At 39.8% G+C, this 23559-nt stretch overlaps 1 protein-coding gene across 1 annotated transcript; it reads right to left on the reverse strand.

The window, feature by feature from the left end:
• Positions 1–2319: 2319 nt before the first annotated feature.
• CRKL (CRK like proto-oncogene, adaptor protein) lies at positions 2320–16414 on the reverse strand (the record flags this gene model as incomplete). The annotated part of the gene is made up of 3 exons (XM_082007488.1): positions 2320–2989; positions 12148–12610; positions 16101–16414. 3 exons carry the CDS (start codon positions 16412–16414, stop codon positions 2855–2857), a joined length of 912 nt encoding a protein of 303 aa, XP_081863614.1. The 3' UTR covers positions 2320–2854.
• Positions 16415–23559: the final 7145 nt, after the last annotated feature.

Below are 23559 nucleotides of genomic sequence, written 5' to 3' on the forward strand. Positions count from 1 at the left end.
AGGAACACTTAGACTGGTAAGTCATCACTCAAATTTAAGAGGCTTCATAAAGCAACAGACAGCACACGTGTAAGCAAGCAACAAGCGACTGAGAATCCGGAGTCCTTCAAAGAGAAACACAAACTGATGAAATGCAGTCTTTGTATGAAAATACTTGTCTCATAGTAAAATAGCAAAGACATGTTTTGAAGCAAGGTTACAGTCAGCTTAGGCTGGTCAGTATGCTACATTTAAACCACATTTAACATACCGCTCATACTGTTCATCCACTGCCTAAAACCAGGTTCACAGAAATTTAAGAATTCTTGTCTTTGCATCAGATGCCTCTACACACAAGTTTTGCATAGTTTTGAAGGTAAAATATTTTTCTTTTCTGCAGTTTCAGAACATAATGAAACTTAACTTAAAACAATGCTTGTGTTCCAAGTAGATACCTTATTCGACAAGGGGATGAGTAAAGACATTTATTTCAGTGAAGAAAAAAAAAAATAGGTCAACAGCTGTGCTCAAGATCTCAAATCTCACAGTATTTCTTTACCATGCAAAGGAAGAATTCTACAATCAGTCTTCTGAAGAGCTGCCTGTAACTAGGTCAGGTCTGAAATAAGATTTCTCTGCAGCAGACTGAGTTTAGTGCAGTTTCTGTATTGGAAAGATGACTTTCAGTAGTACAATCTATGTAGTAAACTTACAGGTATAGTAGGGGCACAGAAAAAGCATGACCTTCTTTAGTTAAAAGAGCTGCATAGCTTTTCTTTGCAAGACAAAATGTCAATGCCTATTGTCAAGAATTACTCTTACAGCACCAAACACTTCAGTCAATGCTACTCTACTTCACAGTTAATTTGGTAGTAAAATGCTCTACAAGAACTTCTAGACCGTCAGCCACTTGATCAATACTAGAGAAAATAGCTAACATGAACGGACAGGCTTCTTTAAAAACCCTGGCATTTTCAATGTCTCGTTGCAAATGCCATTTTTGCATTTCTTCAGTGCCTTCCAATTAAGGCTCTCACGGCCCTTTCACAGGAGCTAAGAACAACGTGCTTTTATTAGGATCAAGCAACACAGAGAAATAAGAAAACATGCTGGAACTTAAGACAACAACTTTTACAAAATTTGACATTTAGAAGAACCAGTGAGATTCTGCGGTTTCTCATTTTGCTACAATTGACAGCCTTCAAAAGTTGAAAAATTGGGGCTGCTGTTTTCCTGTCGGCTTCTGCAACAGACATTCTTCTTTAAGCAGACTGTCTGAAAAGGGAGGTTTTGTAGTTGTAGTCTTTGCAGATGTGCATTCCATTAATTCAGTGTTCAATTATTTTTAAAAGAGCATTCCAGTTCACCTAGAAAACACATTTAAAGAAGGCAGCACAGGATATCACTGTACCTAAGCTTTCATATCCTGTACACAGGCTAAGGACTTAAACCTGAAGGGCATGAATTGTACTTATTTAGCTGCAGCCGTGTACTTCCCTGCTGTAAGTACAATTACAGCAGTACAGCTTACATACAGAAAAAGGGAAAGAAGCTATACTGATAATAGACACCTTTGTGGCCTCCTCCAGCCTGAGCGTTAATTTATCACATGGGCGAACACAGGCAGCTGACTCCAATTAACCAGTTTCTAGAGGATGCTGGGAGGGGGGACAGATCTGGGGCATATATAAACCAGAGCCAACTCATGTGGAAGGGTAAAAAAAGATGGTGGCATACAGAGGACATGGGATGCAAGCAAGGAAAAAGAGGGAAGAAAAAAAGATGATGGAAGCAGCTCTGGAAAAGAAGCACAGCAACATGGAGACACCCTAGAAAAAAGGTACTGTGTTTGAAAAGTAGTTTTCAACAAGCTGGGGCTGGCATAGCTAGGAAACTTTGGAGAGAGAAGGGAGCCTGTAGAGAAATGAGTATAAAAGGTGTATGCTTAAATAAGAGGATTTTATTAGTATTTACCAAATTCTTCTGTCCCACTCCTTTCCTACCTCTCCACACCATGGCAATCTGATCAGCCTGTCCACCAAGTAACAGCTTGGTGACAAGCGCTTCTATACTAGTAAAACTACATTTTCAACACTGCAGAAGAGCTGTATGTAGACCAGGCCAAAGTGTTTCCCTTTAAAGCTCACTTTCTACAGTTAGTGCTTGCAAATATCAACAGAAATGCATTAAGTATGCCAAAAACAGGTTACAAGTATCAACCCCTCCTAAGTTTCCTTATAAATAAATGCCTCGGCTTCAATGCAGCTCAATCAATGGTTATTTGCATTTAACACACACTGTTTCAGGAAGGTCAACAACAAGCTTAAGAGTAACAGAAAAGAGCAGCTTCTAATACAACTGCTTAGAATACATAAGCTTCAATTATTGTCCTTTAAAGAGACCATCATTTTAAATGTACTACCTTAGGACAGGTTCTCTTAAAACTAAGTCTTCCTCAGTCCTAAAATTGCATTTTTATTGTTGCTTTTTGTTGGACAGTAATGCACAAGTCGCATGTTTGATCTAAGATTAGGGCTTTTCCTACTGAGCAAGCCAGAAAATGTCCATGGAAGTCTCAACAGAAAAGGTTTTCTTCCCATACTTCTCTGCTATATTCTGGTTCAGTCTTCTCCAGCTTAAGGCCCAACAGAGTTTTAAAAGTGAAACTAAATTCTGGATGGCGCAACTATGGTATGAAGGTCAGGCAGTGACTTCAGTTGTATGTATTCCAAATGTATATTAAAAGAACCGTCAAACTGCAGCAAGCTGGAAATTGGGCAATGCTAGCAATGTGCCATTAAGTCATCATCCCACCTCAAACAATGCTAATGATAGCCAGGAAAATGAAGCAGCAGTGTAAATTGGGCAGAGGGAATCATTCGTTCTCATCTGGGTTTTGAGGGTCAAATATTTTGACATGCGTGAATGGGAAGAGCCCTTTTCGACCGTTGACTTCTCCTTCCCACTGACCGTTTATGTTCATCCTTGTAACCTTCACAATATCACCAACCTGCATAATGTAAAAAAAAAAAAAAAAAAATCACACATGGGAATCCCACCTCTAATACAAATCAAATTAAGAGGAACAAATACAAGCCCATCATAGGGAAAAAAACCCTCCACCCTCTTCTTGGCATAAGGATCAACTGAAAAGAAAAGTTACTTTTGCTTAACTAAGACACCAACATTTTTCTGCTAAATGTGGTAATGTTGTCTGCACTCTTATTCAGGCTTTTAACTAAATGTGTATTTACATGTTCAGATAAATTGAACTACACTTTTTCCTATAGGAAAGGTTACAGCTTCATGCAACAATATATTTAGCTTAGATATAAATTAACATCACTAAAGCTACCATCAATAATGAGATGCAACATCCATTCAAAAGGGCACAGTACTCATACTGGTTTTAGCATCAGCTGGCTTATTTCAAAGGAAATTTAGTTTTTCAAAGAGAGATTCCTATGGCAAAGAAACCATTACTGCAGTTCTAGTTCTGATTATCACCAAGAGGCTACCGTAGTTTTCCAAAATAATGGTACACTTCTGAAGCTGGCAAAAAGCAGTTTCAAACTTTATTTTTTTAAAGTATTAGATGTACAGATTGTAGCTTTATTTGTTGTTTTCACCTCTGCTTCCTGCTGAAGAATTTGAAACAGGCATGATGACATGTCAAGCCTTTTCTACCATAACTCTGTGCCTTCTTATTTGGCAGTGAAAGATATGAAAAGCTAAACTGTGATCGAGCAAGAAACATCAGCCCGAATGATAAATTGTACTCTTATCCCTGTTCAATGCTTGTATTTAATTTGGATTAGGGTAACTTAGAAAGCAAAATAGCCAATTTGAACAAGTAGTGTTCAGGACTAGCTAAATAGTCATTTCTCCCTTAAATGCTTCAGAATAGCTGAACATGTGGTCTGTTGCAGCAGCTCTCTAGCTTTACACCTCCCTTCCTGTTTACTTAATTTACTCTGTGTGGTAACCATAGTAAATATTAGACAAGTGACATTAGCAGCTGATAACTACTGTCACAAGAAGTAGAACCGGCCTATGACCAATGGCAAACTGTAAATTTCTTCCCCAAAGTAGGACCAAGCTCTTTGTAGTCGAGTCTCAGCTTACCAAGCTACTTCTGTGGAATCCAAAGGTAACTAGCTTTGATCTTCTTATTGAAGAAAGAACTAAATTTTAGTCCTGATACAGTATGTATAAACAATTTGTCTACATTATCTAAATAAATAGTAAAATTCAGACGTGATGCAGATAGTTTAAGGACCTTGGCCAAGGGCCTTAGATTAAAACTTTTTAGGTAAGACCTGTATATTTTCCCTTAAAGAAAGAAACCCTGAGTTTACAAAATAGCATGCATGTTGCTGACATCATTCAGATGATCTGAAGCCGATTTAAAGTAGTTACCACTACTCCAATAGATATTTTTTGAAGATCACTCAGAAGCAAGACTCCTTACGTGAAGTTTAAAGCACTATAATAAACTCCTTGGCAGTCAAGCAGTGTTATATCTCTTAAAATAAAATTTCTCAACCTTTGAAACTCTTCTTAGAGATTTACGTTGCGTATTAGAATGAAATTAGACATTTAAGCAAAATGTGTTGCTTCCTCCACTACTTGGGTTGTCCACGTACAACCTGCCTACAGTCTCCCTTTGAGACTGTCACACGTGGAACAATTGTAATCTTGTGCTTTTAAAAGCAGAGAAGACCCTCTGAACTCACGTAAGTTCCTGGATAATAACTGAGACGATATTACTTTAAGTGGACATCTTTACTTAAGCTGTTCCTAAAAATCAGGCATGAAGCCAGCATATACTATTAAGTAGTTATACACTGCCCATGATAGTTAGCACATACATATAGCATTAATTTGACTGGATTTCATCTCTTCACAGACTACTGCAGCATGCTTTAACTGTGTATTTGCTAAGAGGCACAATTTGTCAGACTGCACTGAATAGAAAGGCTAGAGAAAGCTTTAAATAGTAACAAGATGACCTAAACAGGAACCTAACAAATGTCTCTTCACGAAAAGGCTCACAACTTCTAAAAATACTCAGTGTTACATTGCTAGATTTAAATAACCCTTGAAGAGAGATCCAAGTTCCAAGTTTTAGACCCAAATTCAAGAAGACGCAGCCAACATCACAACAGTTAAAACCTGGTAAGAAACTGCATTTGTGCCACACTGTAGAACCAATCCACTCTCACACACTTTAATCTTATTCATGGGACGAAAAAAAATAATCTGTAGTACACTGCATCAAAAACATGGACTTGCATTTTCTGAGAGTCTGACAATTTAATTCTGCTCACATGCTGTAGAGATTGATCCATTATTCATTTTGAATCTCTAGAAAAAGATAGCCTTCAATTTGTCTCGGAATGATTTCCACAACATAAATAGGTATGGAAGTCTTGCTTCAGCGGAGTGGAAGAAAAATCTACATTGTAAGTCTACTGCACTGCAACAAACTGCCATGTAGATTAACAATGTAAAATGTTCTTTAGAATGCTGGGTGGGCAAAGTTGCTACAAATCACTATTTGCCATTAAAAAGTGCTAGCTGACAAAAGCTGCTCAAAAAATACTCCCATATGCCAAGAACCAGTGGAATAGTAGTTTGATTTGAGTGGTGGATTGTTTTTGTTTTTTAATGAAAGTTTCTGAATATCCTCTTGTGATATATTAAAAAAATGCATTTCCCCTGAGAAGATTAAATGAAACAGCATGTTGAAACAAGATTTTTGGAGAAGGAACCTTTATGTCATGGTAGAATAATTCATGGATCTTATGTTAAAAGACCTCCATTTGACAATGTCTAGAAGAATCTGGTCAAGTAGTCCCTCAATGTATTTCTTCCCCAAAATACTAACTAAAAGCAATATTTGGTAAATTATTTTTAAAGCATCTATAATATGGTCAGCTGAGATGTCATCTCCCACTAACCTTATTTAATGCACTATTTTTTTCAGAGAACATTTTAAGCCAGGCAGAAGGATTGTCTTATGATTAGGCACAGGACAGAGTCAGGAGACCTGGTTCTATTCTCATCTCTGCCACAAACTTCCTGTATGACTCTGGACAGCTCATGGCCCTTATCTATAAATTAGGATAATACTTCCTTAGTTTCAGCATCTCTCAGATACGTTAATTCACTTGTAAAGCATGCCAGCATCACTGGATGGAAGTATCAACTGCTGAAATGAGTAATACTTCTGAAATGCAGCCATTTGGTTCCACCCAAATGATAAAAATCAAAACGTATTTTAGATAGCATCCTTTCATTATGTCCCTGTTACAGCATGAATTCAAAGCCCTGGGGAAACACAAGCTGTGGAACATGCCAGTCAGAAAGGTTACTTCATTCACTCTAGATTCTTCCATACCTGTCTTCCATTTGAAGCTGATTCATACACTGCAAAAGGTTTCCTGCATGCCATTTTAGTCACACAGTCAACCAATTCAGCGTGTTTTACAGATACTCCAACAGTTGTATGTTAAGAGTTCTACGGCTGATAGAGTTCTGTAATACAAGTTTAAGGAGATAAAAATCCATTAAAAAACTCTAAATCATCATTTTTGCTCACTGGGTCAATAGCTATAGAAAACATACTGCGCTCTGGAATTTAGGGGGTGTTGAATCTCAGTTTGTATCCTAACTGGTGTCACAACTCACCTTCTTTGGTAACACTAGCATTAGTACCAAAACCCAAACAATTGTTCAGGCCAGCTGCCTGTTACAGAGAAGAATAAACAAGGTTCAACACTTAAAAAATTACTTGATATCCCCAAAAGGTACAAAGCTGAGCTACACAAATGAGGCAGAGTTCAGTTGCACTGCAAACAGGACAACATGACACTGAAGTAGCTGGTGCTTTACATGTTAGAAGATTCAAGAAACCAACAGGCTGAAAGCACAGGTTAATTATCCCTCACTTTCTGATGTTGTGTGCCAGAAAAATAATAGTTGATGCACAAACCAGAGAATCAAGTAGTTCATTGGAAAGACCTTCAACCATTCTCGAGACATGAAAGCAGGTCAAAGGGCAGCACAGAAATGTTGAAGCCCTAGATGCAATTAATCTAACAACAGAAGTTTGCATTTTAAGTATAGCCAGGTCAAGTGCCAGAGTTGGGAGTTGCAGCACTGCAGATAAAGTGCTGCTTTTCATTAAATGATGGTAGCTTGCCTCCATCTGATTAAGCCAGCTGTGATGACTGTACAAACATGGAGAGCTCAGAACTCCCAAAGACCATCATTCTTGAGCCACACTGAATCTCACTGTAGCACAGAGTCTTGGCTAGGTTATCTGTGTTGCTTTCAGTTTCATCTGAAAACAAACTCTGCAAACAGTTCTGAGGGTGAATGTATATTAAATTGTGAGGCACTCAGCACTATCATGATGGGAACCATCAATAACTTTGACTGGAAAAGTAAGTTACAAAGAGTAAGATTGCACACAAAATCTTCGAAGTAATTGTCAGTTGTATTTTCAAAGGTAGAATACTGAAAAGTTGGTGCACGTCAGCACAGACACAGGAATCCTGCTGCCAATGTCACTTTCAATTCAATAGTTGGCAGAACTAAAGCTCCCCGATCAACACACTACACAAGTATAGGCTCAATATTTTGCTTAAACATTAAAATGCATCTAACCTCCAAGGTTTAGATTTTAAGACAGAAATACTAAGCTTCCTTGGCTTAAGAAAAGCACAATGCTTGTCGGCTAGTGGAAGAAGTAGCCTAATTTCCCAATTAAGAAAGTTCTACTACTAGCACATTTTGCCCTACTTGTCTCAACTTTGCTTTGAAGAGGAAAAAAGTTAACTGTAACCTAATTGTAACAAGCTCAATAGAAATATTCTAAGTCAGTTATATAATTAGGGTGAATGGATATTTATTTCGTCAAAACATTTCAGTGACAGGTTAACTCTGTACTAGCAAACATAAATGTATATGTTTGGTATATCATGAACAGATAAACTACTTAATACTATAGTGCTGGTACAGGTCTAGAAAAAGCCATCATTAGAGTAAAAACTTTGCTACAAAAATACAGTGAAGCTCTTGTTTAAAAAAAATAAATTTCGGATTCCATAACACTGTCATGTTAAGTGTGGAGATGAACTCTAGGACTACGACTGCCTTCAAAATGGTCTATGACACCATTACAGTGTTTGCAATATACTTAAGAACCATTGTTTAAACACATGGCAGACATTAAGTCTAGTGGCTGCTGCTGGTCTCCCATTTTCTGGTTCCTTACGCTGTTTCATTCCATTTTATAAATGAATGTGGAATTTGTTGTTCACATCAACCTTCAAACAGTTCACTAATTTTAAGGGAATTATCTACCACTAGTTTATCTACTGACTATGCTGGACATAAAGAACTTCATTGTTTAGAAGTTATCCATCAATCAACTGCTTGGATCCAAACAAGAAGTACCCAACTACCAAGAGATAAGCTCCTTTAAGGTAAAGTATACCAGGTCTTAGTCTACTGGGCACTGCGTATGCATCATGTGGTGGTTAGAGCATGCCAGTTCAAAACAAGGCTTCATTAGCGTATTATTAACAGGCTGGCTATAGAACTACAGGTTATTAAATGCTGAGAAACTTTAAGGTAGACTTTGCTGCTCTATATCACAGTAGCAGTGCTAAAGAATCTCTGCTCTTACAGAATTCATCACCTTGTTAAAGTGCTATCCTGTATAACCTTTGAACACAGGACTGCCCTCCCAGTTTTCCCAAAGAAAAGCACGATTGAAGAACAGCAGTACATAACGCTGTAATGTAGCATTCTCATCCCAGTAAATACAGGACACTATCTCTGTCCTTCATATTCCTTCCCCTAGAGCACCAGAAAGGAAGGAAATTGCTTCTTGGCTAGAAGCACAGGAGAAACAGATCTGGGTCACTGGTTGTTGGTTTGGTTGGGGGTTTTTTTGTGTGGTTTGGTTGGTTGTTTTAGGTTTTTTTATTGCAGTATCCATGAAAATACTACACACATTAGTAGTAAAGTTGGTTGTAGTGAGAAACTGCAGACTTCAATCATTCCATTAAAAACATTAAATCTGAACTGCCAAGGTAACTAACTCAACTGACAACAGTATGTGTAGATCTTAAGAGATACATATAATTTATTGTTGGCTTTACTAATTTTCACTGGTGCAGGGAGATGCCCAAAATTATATGTATACCAACTGTATGTGTTGAGATAGTAGCTATAGTTAAAACTTTTTAGTCTATAAACAGATCACTTTAATTTTTTATTTTAGAGAATGAAAGTAGAGTATATAATGCAGTAGAACCAAGTCAACATTTAAATGTTAATGACTTCAATAATACCAACAGGAATGCTAAATAATTTTATCCCAGTAAGGTCTAAATTGTAATAAATGCCATATTAACTAGTATCCTTACAGGAACAACATTGTAGTTGCCCTTAAACTGTCACACTTTAAGTACTATTTAAAAGTTAAACACACATCATTATCCAACCAAACAGATCTTGTTTCAGATTTTCAGTAGAATATTCACTTGTTTCACATGAAAAATATTACTTGTATGGTATTTAAAAAAAAATAATTATACCTTCCTTACAAAACAAATCTCTCTGTAACACGCTATGAATCTTTATCTTTTCTTTAAGAAAACTTCTGACAGCTTATGTAAACAATAATGTACAATAGAAAAACTAGACATGCAAGCAGAGAGCTTGTCCCATTTTCAAGCTGAACCCAGGAAAATGACATCCCTCCACTTAAAAGGAAGTTGAGCAGATTACTACGCAATAGCTTTATTTACTCCAGCTGGTATTCTCTTCCTTTTAAGTACTGTCTGTGTGCTGACCACACAAAGCTAAGAGCCAGCACACAGATATTTTGCTCTCATATTGTTTTATCAGTTTAAATGAGATTACACAATCAGGCACTGTGTAATTATACTAACAAGGTGTTCTACCTGTACAAGTTAAACTGCTATTTAAAGTACATCTATATTAAGGTAGCGTACTGTCAAATACTACTATTCTGAAAGAACACCATTAACTTTTTTCCCCAAAAACGTTCCCATAACCTGTTCTTTCTCTACCACTAGCTACTTTTAGTGCTCTTACAAAATAGAAGCTTCAAATGGTCCAGATTAGTTAGTGACATGTAGAGCCCTGACAAGGCTAGGATTAAATACATCATCAGGGCCAAGCAGGTGTTAGGCAATCTGAAAGAAGATCATGAAAATAAGCTGATTTCTTTCAAGAGTAGTACATGTGACAAAAAAATACTGCTATAATGAGGTTGCTAAAGTTCCCTATGCATGTATAGATATGGAGAAGCTGTAATCACTGATTTTAAATGAAAGTGTAGATCAATTCCCAGCATTCTGCTTCTGAATCCTCTTGAGGAGCCACAGTGTGGCTAAAGTGCACTTGCAAAGAAAACAGACTACATAGGAAGACAAAATATGCCAGTGGTGGGAGACACAAAGACATGAGGCAATAAGTGACTAGAATTCAGTGGAAGAGAAGAATCTCTCAAACAAAACTTCAGCAATTTGAAGGTTCAAAACAATTCAAGCCTACATGTTGGTCAGAGAATTAATCTTACTGGTATACTAGAGTAGCTAAAATGACAGGATTAACTAGGTCACTAAAGAGCAAGTCAGAAGAATCTATTTGTGAGGGCCTTCCTTCCAAGCAATTCTCCTACCCTGCAGCAAAGCAAGTTCCCTGAAGTAACTCCATGACACATTCATAACATAACAAAATCAATTGCTTGCTTTGCTTTGTTTTCAGACGCATGAGTAGTTTTGGCAGGAATCTTCTGTACAGTGCAGTTGGCAGTGAATTTACACTTTGCTCTGTGATAATTTTCACACACTGTTCACAAATAATAAGCAGCTAGATTTCGTAAGACTGAAGGAAAATCCAGTGATACACATTTAACTTTTAACCCCGTAAGAACAGTTACATGTAGAGATTTTACAAATGCAGAAGGAAGAACACTTAAGACAACTATTATAAATAACTAGAAGTGACAAATACAACCTTTAAATTTCACTCAGAAGTATCAGCTATAGGTGACAGATTTAACTTGCAAAGTAATTACATAAAAATTGTAAAAAAGGAACAGGAAAAGTTCAAAAATACTTTTAAAACCCCTATTATTTTACTTGCTAAAATGGTGTTGTTTCCTTTGCTTGTTTCCTTGCATTTGCTCCTCGAGGTATAGTAGCATGCTTAAATTTAATCTTTGAGACTAGCACTTTTTTCAGGTAAGACATTTTTGAACTATGAGTTAACTTCAGTATAATCCAAATGTAAAAGTAACAGTCTTGGTGTTCTGGATATAGCTTTAAGAACTTCTTCCAATCCATCATTTATGCCAGTTAAACTAGAATTGTAACATGAATTCTTTACCATTTAAAGAATAAAGCTCTAAAGTCTTAAAGACATCCCTAATAAAAATAAAATTAAAAAATGCTTTGGCAAGCACAGGAACTTATTAAAGGTTCAGCACAAGTTCAGAGGCTACGCTACACCCTTTCATCTAACGCCCTTGCCCCTAATTTAGGTCTTAAGGTTTCCCAAATTCCACTCTTGAAAACCAAAGTAAAAGGGACTAGAGTACTGATATATTCCTGCCCAGATTTCAGCTCTCAGCACCAGATACTCAAGTGCACCTTGTACTATAACTGAGGATCAGAAAGACTGTGTTTGTCAGCAATCCTTACCTTTCTCTGAAGGATTCTACTGCCAGTTCTCAACGTGGAATATTCTGCAATGCTAATGAAATATCTCTTTCCTTCCCCAATATTAGAGGCAGAAACAAAGTCATCCTCTCACTAGTACTTAGTTCCACAGCAGGATGTATACACTCCGCTACCCTTGTAACATATTTGCACTGTTGAACAGGCAAGAGAGGGTAAATACAGGTCCTGAAGTAACTTGGTCACTTTTCTCAAAGGAAGTGGTGTAGATGAAGCAATTTTTGTAGATATTTCTTCAGAATGTAACCTAACTTCCCAGTCCCTTGACATAGATAAGCAGACTCCATATGAAGTCATCCACACCAACTTTGCCACTAATAATTTTTAGTTTCGTATTTTACAAAAAAATTGAAACCCGTAAGACTTGAGAGGAAAAACCTACCTCTAATGCCAGCGCAGTCTTGTCATAAGCACAGGGTACTCTCTTTTGGATAGCTTTGGCATAGACTGGTCCATTCTGTGTTGATGGCAGAGGATTGATCACTGCTCCAGGTGTACTGGATACTGACGGAAGGGGACTTGCAGTTTGAGGCTGAGCATAAGCATGGGCTGGTTCTGGAATACCATAACTGTTGGAATTCCTGTTTCCATGCTTCCCATGAGAAGATCTGACTAGCTTTTCTACATAAGGAACAGGAATCATCCCAATCCGACCATCTTTGTTTCTGGCGCTCCACCACTGTTCTTCTGGCTTCTCTACAATTACCAGTATCTCGCCCTTTTTAAATGGAAGATCCTCAGCATCATTGCCAGGAAAGTCATAGAGAGTCCGAACATACTCCACATTTTCTTCTGCAGTGGACATAGCAGGGGCAGATCCAGATCCCATTGGTGGACTTGGATACCTAAGTTTAGAAAAGATTTGGGATAAGCAATAGCTATTGTTTAGTATTTCCAGTAACAAAGCTAAGTACCAGTTTTACAGTAGGAACACCAATCAGAGGAGAATTACTTTTTCAGCTTTGTAAAAAACGTATTGGCTTGGTAGCACTGTGAGGCATTTCATGAGTAACTCCTACTCTGAAGTAATGACTTAAATACCCAAATTAGCTTTTCCAGAAAACCAATAAAAATCTATCATGGATGCAGAAAATGGGGAGAAATAATGCAAAATCTTCATCCACCTGTTTTGGATTGTAGTGAGGATCTTATGGCAGAATAAAATTAATTCTATAGCTTCAGTTATTAGTCATGATACATAAAAGCAAATTAAAATTATTTGGGTAACCTGGGGTGGAAGGGCTCTTGGAGAGCTAAATAGTTGTCTTCCATCACATTTTTAACTTCAGCATCCACTTCTAAAGAATTCAGTAACTCTAAATGCCAGACTTGAGGGAACATAGTGGAAAAAGGGAACAAAAGTAAGAGGAGGGTATGATAAGCAGAGTTTTCTAATTGAAAGCTAGAAGTCCAATGTTGTCTTTCTGATTGTTAGTAAAGCATCTTTCTAACTGAATCCTACTACTTACATGCAGAATTCTGGGAACAGACAGTCATATTTATACTGAAAACTCCTTTCTTTAAGAAAAGATTAGCAGATCCTGTGTTTTTAGGACACACTTTCCCCCTCTTTTCTGGAAAGTAATATGGAATTAAGCTCCCTAATCTTATTTGTACAACTTCTACTCTCTATGGGTTGCTATAACAGAAAAATTATTAGTTTCAAGGTACTTATCTTTACTGCATATTTAAATACCTAATAACCTAAAAGTGACATCTTCATCAAAGACAGTATGAAATAGTTGCATCCGCTGGTAAGAATGGAGTAAGAATTGAAAAAAATTAACCATCTAGAAATATTCCTTTGCCTTATTAACCATAATATTACCTTTAATTTATTCACATCATTGTTTATTACTATGCCCATCATCTGTCCAATACAGTCACTTCATTGTCTGTGATATCTAAGATTGTTCATCAAATGAGACTATTTTGCAATCTATTTTCATCATAACTTTTATACATTTTATTCAAAGCAGCTGTCAGAAATCTTAACACATATAGGCCATAGCAGATGCTTATTAACTAAACTATGATAGCAAGAATGCATGTCATTAGCCTACTTCAATTCTCCTTGCTACTTGCAAAATAAGATGGAAGTCAAACCCCTATGATTTTTGCAAGATGTGCCAGAAGCATACCCTGCTGCAGCCAAAGCTGGGGGAGTTTGGAAACCCTTTAGAGAGCAGTTACTCTGCATAAGGAAGAGCTCAGGAACATCTGCAATGATGGTCAGAGCTCACTACTGACACAAAACAGAAAGCTTAAACAGTCAGTTTTCAACTGTTTTACAAGTTTAAAACGTCAGTTCCAAAAGCTGAAAGTGTTGTATGGCTATATACAACAAACTACTTAATCCTGCAACGAAAACCATCTCTTCATACTGTACTTTATGAAATTAAAACAATCAACAGCCTTCAAAAGCACAAGCACCTGAGTGCGATGTTGCCCTGAAAATGCCAGAGAAATAAGCATTAGCAATAACAGTTCTGAAGCACATACCTGTCCACCACTATTCTACATCTAGTCCACTAACTAAAAATAAATGAAAAAAAAAAATCTAGAAATGCTACCTCTCATCCTCCCTCTTGCAGCAGGAAGTCTCCTTCAAACAGAATTTCAAACCATCAACCATGTCATTGATTTTTCTGAGAGAGTTTAGAACAAAAATCATGCTAAGGAAAACCACCTAGTCAATTCCATTTGTTGCTTTAGAAAAAAGCTTGTCAGTTCACAGCCAGCTAGGTCCCATCTGTCTGTATATGCCAAGAACAATATGCAATCAAAACCTTGAAAATAATGTGGTACTAAAATGTTCATAAAATGTTTCACACAAAACTCTTCACTAATACCAAGTGAGCAAATGGAATCAGCCAAGTTTAAGTGTTTTGAGAAAGCCAAGTCAGTCATTGCCATAAATGACTAAGAACAAGTTTTTACATCCAGAAAGGCACAACAGTATCCAGGTTAAGGAGAACTGAGATAAGCATAAAGATTGCTTCAGTGTAGGCTTTTTTCCTCCCAACTATCCAAAAGTTTAACCATGCACATAAAACTAGGCAGCTCCATTTAAGCATTTCTGCAATGGTGAAAGTGATTTTTCTTTTTCACCTACTCCTCTCTAGCCACAGCACAATCACTACCTAGAAGATTCTCTACCCAGAACAAGAGTTCTTGAAGCTAGTGCTTTCTGTCACATTCCTGCTACCACCTGACAGCGTTACAGAAAGACTTTTTTTGACCACTTGAGTTTTTCAACTTGACATGCTATTGTCAACCTTTGACAACTTACTGATTGTCGTTAAGAACTAGCCTATGCTAAATTGTGATTATAAATCTCAAAGTTATTCTTCTTCCCTAAGACTTTGATAATCTGCAAAACATAGTAAGACTTTAAACTGCGGAATTTAGAAGCAAACCAATGTGAATTTCTTTTTTTAATGTGTCACTACTTTTCTAGCTTTTATTTCACTTCATTCTATCCAGGAAGCCCAAAAGCTTTGAAATAAGATACTGGGAAAGGCTTTATTAATTAAAAATAAGGAGTATGTTCTAGAGTTCTTGATAAGCAGTTTACTGATGCAAGTTGCAGGTATGTCCCATGTTGGGAACAGGACAAAGAATGAGCTCATAGCCAAGTCACGTTTTCCAATCCTCCTAGAATAGCATTTCTCAGTGTAGTGCACGCAGCATGCAGATGTAGATGAACAGTGCCATAACCAAACTGAGAAATAAATGTTTTACATTTTGAGGGGTGGAAATGCCACTTGAAGTTTGGGAAATGCTGTCCTAGAATGTATTAAAGCTGACTTAACAGGGTGAATCCACCTAATCACATAAAGGCCTGTTCTATTGTAATCAATGTGGATGCAGGGGCAGACAGCAACTTAAGCTCAAAGGCTGTACTTCAATCACTGAGGAGAAGACCTCTGAACCAGCTTCTCAACCATCCTAGGAACAGAAGGACAATACCAGAAGAAAAGGTTGACACAAAGCACGACCACACCCTCTTGCAAAGCAGTGGTATAGAGATGGATGGGGTACCTTTACATATGCCTACACACACTGTAAGTGCAGGCCCCGTGCATTATACGGACGATTTAACTGAAAGAGCAACCCAGAATGGTCACTGACATCAACAGTGCTAAGAAGGATGACTCTTATAAACAGCTCCAAAAGATGGCCATAAACAAACGTCTCCTTAGTATACACAGCATGGCCCTACATCCAGTGTTAAAGATCCTGGAGCTACTACGCTGGACTAAGACACCCCCCTCCTTGCGCCACCCCGAGCAGAGATGGCAGTGGGTGGGGCAAAGGGAGGGTGGCACTCACCTGGGCGCAGGCTCGATGAGGGTGGTGGTGTCCAGGTAGTGGATCTTGTAGAACTCCAGCAGGGCGGGGAGGTGCTCAAACTCCTGGTCGCCGATCTTAAAGCGGCGGTTGGGCAAGGAGTTAATAATGTAGTGGGAAACGCGGGAGTTCTCGGACACGGAGAGCACGTAGTCCCCCGGGCAGGTGGACGAGTCCCGCACTAGGAACATGCCATGCCGCTGCCCTTGCAACCGCGTCTGCGCCTCCGCCCGAGACACCGGGCCCACGTACCAGCTGGAGCGGTCCGACGAATCGAAACGAGCGGCGGAGGACATGGCTCCGGGTGGGGAAGGGGAAGGGAGAGGGGGAAGGAAGGTGAAAAGCCCGAAGGCCCAGGCGGAGGAAAAGACCCGGAGAAGGGAAGGCCTGGGCAAGGAGGCCTGGGAGGCGGAGAGGGCTGGGGGCTAGGAGGAAGCGGCTAGTGCCCAGCCCAGGAGATAGGAAGCCCAGGGAAAGGGGGATAAGGGAGAAGGAAGCTCCGTGCCTCTGGAGGCGAAGGACCGAGGAGCGGCTGGGGTGGGGCTGGCCAGGCGCGGCGGTCAGGGCCCCCGAGTCTCCCTCAGCGGCGGGGTGTGCAGGGCATCCTTCCCGCCTCCCTCTCAGGCCTGCGGCGGGCCCGGCTGGGCGGGTGGCGAAGAGCAGCGGCAGCCAACAAGGACAGGAGGCCCGGGAAAGTGGCGAGGGTAGCCTGCTACGGTGCCTCAGCGCCGGAGCCAGACGGGGGGGGGGGGGGGCGGGGGAGGCAGAAGCGCCGGGCTCCCGCTTTCTCCTGTCGGTTCCCTCCCCTCTCAGAGCCGAGCACCAAAATGGCGGCGGCGCCGGGCGGTAGGAGTTCTCCGGAGACACCGCCCCGCGCAGGCGCGCTGCGCGCCGCGGCTCGCGGCCGTGCCGGGCGGGGGGAGCGCAGCGGAGACTGCCGCGCGCCGGGGGGGAGGGGCGGCCGGGGGAGCGCGGGGCCGTGCCCGCCGCGGGGCGCGGGCGGCCGCGCCGAGGGAGGCGGTGCGCCGGGGCGGGCTCAGTAGCTTGGGGCCCCCATCCTCGCGTCCAGAGGGGAGAGAGGGCCCTCCTTCCCCAGTCCCTCCGGGCTACAGTCATTCAAACGTTCCCCAGCGCAGGCGGCGCACGGGAGCAACCCCGGCCGGGGGTGAATGAACGTGAAGGGCCCCGATGGTGTGTTGAGTTAGGCGGGGTGTGAGACCCCCGCTCCTTCTGCAGCCCCTCAGAGAGCAGGGCCGTCCTCCCCAGGCGCCGCTTCCCTGGCGTGCTGCAGGCACGCTTTACCACAGGTTACCCCCACAAAAGTCTGCCCAGTCCTTGGACTGAAGACATCCGAGGGGAACCCATCAACGTACCTCCTCCACCCTCTCCCCATCCCTCTCTCAGCACATCCTCCCTCCTCGGTGCTGCCCAGCCCCTGGCTTCCCCTGCTTTGCCATGGCGCCCTGAGGCACCCTACGCTTCCCTTCCCTCCAGGGTCCCTCCTGCCCTGCCTTGGTCTTCCTTGGGCCTCCCTGCCTTCTCCACACCTCCTCAGTGGGATACCCCACAGCCAGGCACCCTGACCACGGGTGGTTTGGAGGCGGAGATCGCCTTCTCTGTGGTTTTCTTGCCTTTATTAGTTGATTTTTTTTTTTTTTAGGGAACAAAATGGACCACTGTGATAATCTCTGATCTGGAGATAACTTCCTACATGCTCTAAGAGACAGCTTCCTGTCTCTTTATAGGCTTGTTCCCAGATAATGGGGTCAAAGCCCTGTCCGTCTCAGGGTGCAGGCGCTGAAGAGGAAGGAAACCCCGGAAAGGACTCAGCAGACCTCATGGGCAGGGGCTGGGCAAGCACTTGGCATGTGGTGCAGCATGAGCTGTTTGACTCTGAGAGGGAGGTTGGCGCGCGTTGACCTCAGCTGAGCAGCAAGGGCCTTTACATGGTCTGACTCAATTTGGGAGGGCTGGCAGTGGCCATCAGCACATCCAGCTGCAATAGGCAAGGGTGCGGCAAAATAACTGCGCTAATTCCCCAGACGTGCTAGAAAAACCTTTGCATTTGCAAATAGTGTGAGTTTAGCTCAGTCTCATGACTTTGTTTAATTTGTGATTTTGATTTTGTTTTTTCATTTTGCTTTGGGGGTTGGCAATGTGAAATGAAGCAGCACTTGAAAGTAAATAACATTTAAAATGGAGAAATAGATTTTAAGATGACTGTCTTTAAGCGCCTAACTGGACTCTTGTGCAGTTTTATTCCAGCTTTGCTGTCTTTCTTTCATGCTCTGCTTTTTCTGAAAGCCCAGTCACAACATGGTCATTTTTTTTCTCTTTGTTCTTCTTCCTACGTTGGCAACTAGTGCCAAGTGAGGTGTTTGGATTGGAACATATGGGCTGTGTCTCTGTAGACATCTAGCAGTGTTCAGATCATCTGAAATGGAAGACTTATCCAGTGTCATTCTTATGTTTTAGACAAAATCATGCAGGAAAGTCTTATAACATCACTAACACAAAAGGATCTTAAAATAGGCCTTGAATACATGTACAGGTATCACTTTACCAGCCACCGAAGTACAGCCATCTCCTGGGTGGAAAACAACAGCTGTTTAGTCATGTACAGCAATACCAGCAAAACAGTAGACTCAGAGATGAATAGTACCATCTGAAAATTCATATCTATGCAAAAATCTTTCTTCCATTGCTAGGCAAGCTTACTTAATAGCTATACCTTTGATCCATTCCTACTGGTTTAAGTGTTTGTATCTGCCAATGACAGTCAGTTTTAAACACATATAGACAGGCTACAATAGATTATGAAGGTTATTATGTTTTCTTCTGTCATTTGAATGGGTTTGGATTGTTTTCTGCTTGGCCATGGCCAAAATATAGAGATTAAAAGACAGTACTTGGACTTGCAATAACATGCTCAATTAAGTTTAAAAATAATTACAAAAGCCACAAGTTAGCAGCAGAATTAGTAACACATAGTACAATAAAAAGGAAATAAAAATTCCTTTTGTTGCATTTTACTGAATTATATTTTTCGCTCTATTAAAAATCAAATGTAGGTCAAATACATAGTGATTTTGCCTCCATTTGTTATGAATAATACTGAAAACTCAAAAGAATTGAAACATGTCAGGAATAATATTATTTAGTTATAAACTATTTTTGTGCAGTACTGCATGGGGCTGGACTGATGCTGGAGAACCAGCACAGCCACCTTCCCATTCAGAGAGGATTCTAAGGCACGGAGAGGTTTTCCGTTGGGAAGGAACTGCTACAATTAGCCATTCTGACTCGCAGTTGTGCAGGCTGTGTGCATCCTTCAAAGAATTCCTCCCGCAGTTTCAGTAACTGTGGTTGAACTAGGCCAAATCTTCTAGGCAAAAGATCCCACTTTCTACTTACATGTGAGAAAAAGGTGACTTGTTCAAGATCATTGATGTTATCTGGTAAGACTGGGCTTCAACTTCCTAGACTATCGACAATCATCTTGGGTGTGTTACATCCCTGCAACTGCATTTGTTTTAGGAATAATGGAGAAATGTGGGGAACCATTTTACCTTTTTATTACATATCAATACATTTATGCTCTTTGTCTTAACTCTTGGCAGCTTTCACCCTCAGAGTATGGCCAAATAGTTGTAGCACAACTGAGGAGGTGGGGAGCTCTTGAAGTGCATCAGCTGCTGATTAAATAAAAACTCAGTTGGCAGAATATTCCCTTGAGAAGGTCCTGTCCCTCTTTCTCTGTGGCCAGCTGCTCCTTCTTTCTTTTGCCAGAAGCTTCTGACCCTATCAGTTGGGCTGAATGCTAAATAAATTGTACCTGTAGCTGGTCTCTAAGTAAGGAGAAGTAAATTTCTCTCAAGGGTATAGAATGAGAATCCTTATTTGTTTCAAATCAAGTACTGGGTATGCTTCCAATGCAAAATTAACAACCCTAATTTAAACCAAGAGGAAATGGGAAAGGATATGTTGGATTTGGAGGTAGACAGCTGGAGAAGAAATACAGTAGTGAAAGCAGTTATGAAACAAAAACTGAAGCAATTACAATCACTTTTCCAAATGTGGAAGCCTGAAATACTTCAGGATACAAGTCCACTAATTACAAAGCTAGCAAATATGCCTGTACAGCTTTACCTCTGTGCTGGTAGGAAATAGGAAAATAGATCATCAAGGAACATGGTTATTATTTTTCCGGTCTTCCTAATGTATCAGCAGTTTAAGTGTTGGTATTTTGATCACTCAGTTCTGGAAGTGTTGTTTAGCTATTCTCTTACAGACCAGAAATAAAGCTTTCTTAGTTCATTGTCCATCTTGTGCTATGCTATCGCTGAGGACTCCCTGTAAAAAATGAATGCTTTTTACTGTAAGGTACAAGACTGACATATTTAGGAGATCAGAGAATTTATAAATAAAAAAATATGGAATCAGCCTAAAATCCCTATGAGTACATGTTTTTCTTAAGATAACACAAAGTTTAAGTGGGGTCTTGAAGGCTAAGTTCCTGAAGCATCATTCTTGATAGGAAAACTGATCAATAATAATTATAGCTCTGCATATCAATCTGTAATCTCTCCTGCAATTTCTTTATATAGGTAACTGTAGTAAACAAGAACAACAAAGCTCTTCATATCTGCCGAGTTAGATAAAATTGCCAATTTTAAAGCAAAGGTACTTGCTGGACCAACACGAACTACTGCTAAATGATTAGGATAGTTTGAGCTAAGCTAAACTCCATTTTTTTATGTAAACAAAGTACATGCAAATAAGATAGTGCATACCATAACTTTCAACAGTCACACTAGGCTGAGATTAAAAGAAATTTTGGGGTTGAAAACAACAGAATTTTTGTTTTTATCAAATCAAAATACATAATGCCTGCCCCTTAGGTTTAGTTCATGTAATTTAGGGGTATTATACCAGCAACTAAAAAAATAGAAAAAATAATGCAGCACTTCTCTCTAAGGCACATGATCTGTTTTAAAGAAAAGTAATTTCCTTGTAAATGCATTCTAAGCCTTATATTCATTTGCTTTGCACAGCATCCAATTGCAAAATTTAATAAATAATGCAATCACAAAATTGCATATACTGATAAATGGGAAAACGGATCACCTGACTATCTAAAAATCAGTATTCAACCACAGAAGGAGTGACAGGGTAGAGGCTGGAAAAAAATAATCCATGAGTTTTCTCAAGATGTTTCTTTAGCTTAATAATCACTCATGAATGTCTTATATTCTCTAATGTAATCTAAGAACTAGCCTATCAGCTTGGTTATTTGTAATAGTAAGTAATACCCTCTAGTGGTATACATAGGAAAAGAAGCCAGACAAAGAATGATTATTGTTTTTTTTGTATCATGAAAGAGGCTAAATAACATTTTCATTTGTATAACATAGGGTATCACTGTCTGTCGGGAAGTGCTAGTTAAAATGGAAAATGCAGTGCAAGCATTAGGCTTGAGTTAGATGTCTGGGTTTAGTTAGAACAGCTGGGTCTAGAATATGACCTAGACCACTAAAAGTCTGAATCGTTTGTTGTTTGCAGACAAAACAAATTGCCACTGCAACACTTGCAGTCTGGAAGGAGTGGTTCTAGTGATGTCCAGGTCAGAGAGATCTGGCCGTACATCTGAGGGTTACATTTAATTCCTGCACATTACAAGTAACTCTGTAGGCAAAATAGGAATGCTCGTCAGTCTCCAACACTGCAGTGTAATAAAGTCTGTATTTCCAGACTCCATGTGCAGTACGGAGTTTATTATAAAAAAGATTTTCTGAAGAAGCTCATATACAGGGTTTCCTGCAGTTACCACATCTTTTGTTTTATTTACCAATTGGCAAAGGTTCAGAGATTGAGGTGAAAACTGACAGTGCTGGAGAAAAAAATCCCACAAATGCCCCTATTACCAAGAAAAAGCTGTTGAGCTTATTAAAGGAAGTGTGCAAATACTCTTGAATCTTTTCCAGAAGCCCGGTCTACTAATGTGGAGTTGTCTAAGTCCATTTTGAAATCACCTTTGTTTCCATAAACAAAATATCTCTAAGTAATGGAACTATCCAGGAACTTCCAATTTCTCTAAAGCAGCAGGTCAACATGCACAGTATTTGTCATGACATGATGATACTTGACTAGTATTTTGCCATTCCGATTGTCACTGGTTTTGCCCTTCTCCTGCAACCCCTTTACTGCCAAAAGATTTAAAAGCTTTGCTAGTTTGTCATGATTTTCTGGTGGCACCGATTACTTCTCGCCTCTCCAAAAGGAAGGATCCCACACTATTCAGGTATCACACTGATTCAGGCTTTAAATCAGCTTCTAAACTAATGTTAAGCCAATTATTTTAAGGCGACAAGGAAGGATTTACTATGCCTTATCTTTCTGAGCTGTAGTAATTCTGTATTATGTTCCTGGCATTAGTTCAGCTACTGCAGGGTCTTGGACCAGTGTAATCTTCAATACCGCTAGTTATCTCCTTATTACTTTTTTTCTTACGCTGTGGCAAACCAATCTCTGCCCTCTTTATCCTCTTCTAAAACATATAATAAAAGAATGAAAAAAATTGCCCATCTCCCAAGCTGGTGTTACTTCACTGATACAAATGTACTACTATAGGATCTAATTAAACTCACTAACTTTCAGACTCTACATCATGGTTAATAAAACAGAGACAGTATTTAAAAAGAAAAAAGTTCTGACAAATATTTATTAATTTATGCTTGTGAATAAATGTATCTGACAGTTGAGTGATGAGATTGCCATACTCTGTACAGAGGGTTTTTTGTAGAAATCTTCTTTCCACAGTGTTGACAGAACCTGCAGTATAGAAGTTCACGAGTGGGTGTCAGTTCATAGACTCTAACCCAGTTACAAAGATGGCTGCATGCCCGGATGAGATGAAGGTTCAGACTTTCTAACTACTGTTCCTTTTTCTGTATGTTCAATCTTGCTGAAAAACCAATCAAGCTGTCTGACACCTGGCACAGGAGGGAGACACTAGGTGTTACCTTCCTGTGTTAAGCTGGCTAGGAAGTTTTATTACCAAAAAGAAAAGGAAAAAAAATCTCAAAAAGCTATTTCAAGCTAAAAGCTGTAAGGAAAGAAGCTAGTCAAGCTGAGCCTTCTGTGCCATTTTTTCTGTCCATGCTGAAAGTTGAGAAAAGCCCCCCTTCAAAGGAAAAGAACCTCTATACTTTAACTGGGGGAAAATGGCAGTTCTGTGGTTACTTTAAAAATGCTGCTTTCTGGCAGGTAGGCAGATATTGACTGTAAGTGTCATTTTGTGCAGAACACTTGCAGATGGGCAGATATTGACTGTGAATGGCATTTTGTGCAGAACACTTATTTTTCAAACCTTTAAATACTGATTTATGTATATAAGAAAGACATATAAAATCTCTAAATATTTTATCCAAGCCTTGATTTC

Source organism: Phaethon aethereus, assembly GCF_964289735.1.
Source record: "Phaethon aethereus genome assembly, chromosome: 17".
In the NCBI taxonomy this organism is placed as follows: Eukaryota; Metazoa; Chordata; class Aves; order Phaethontiformes; family Phaethontidae; genus Phaethon; species Phaethon aethereus.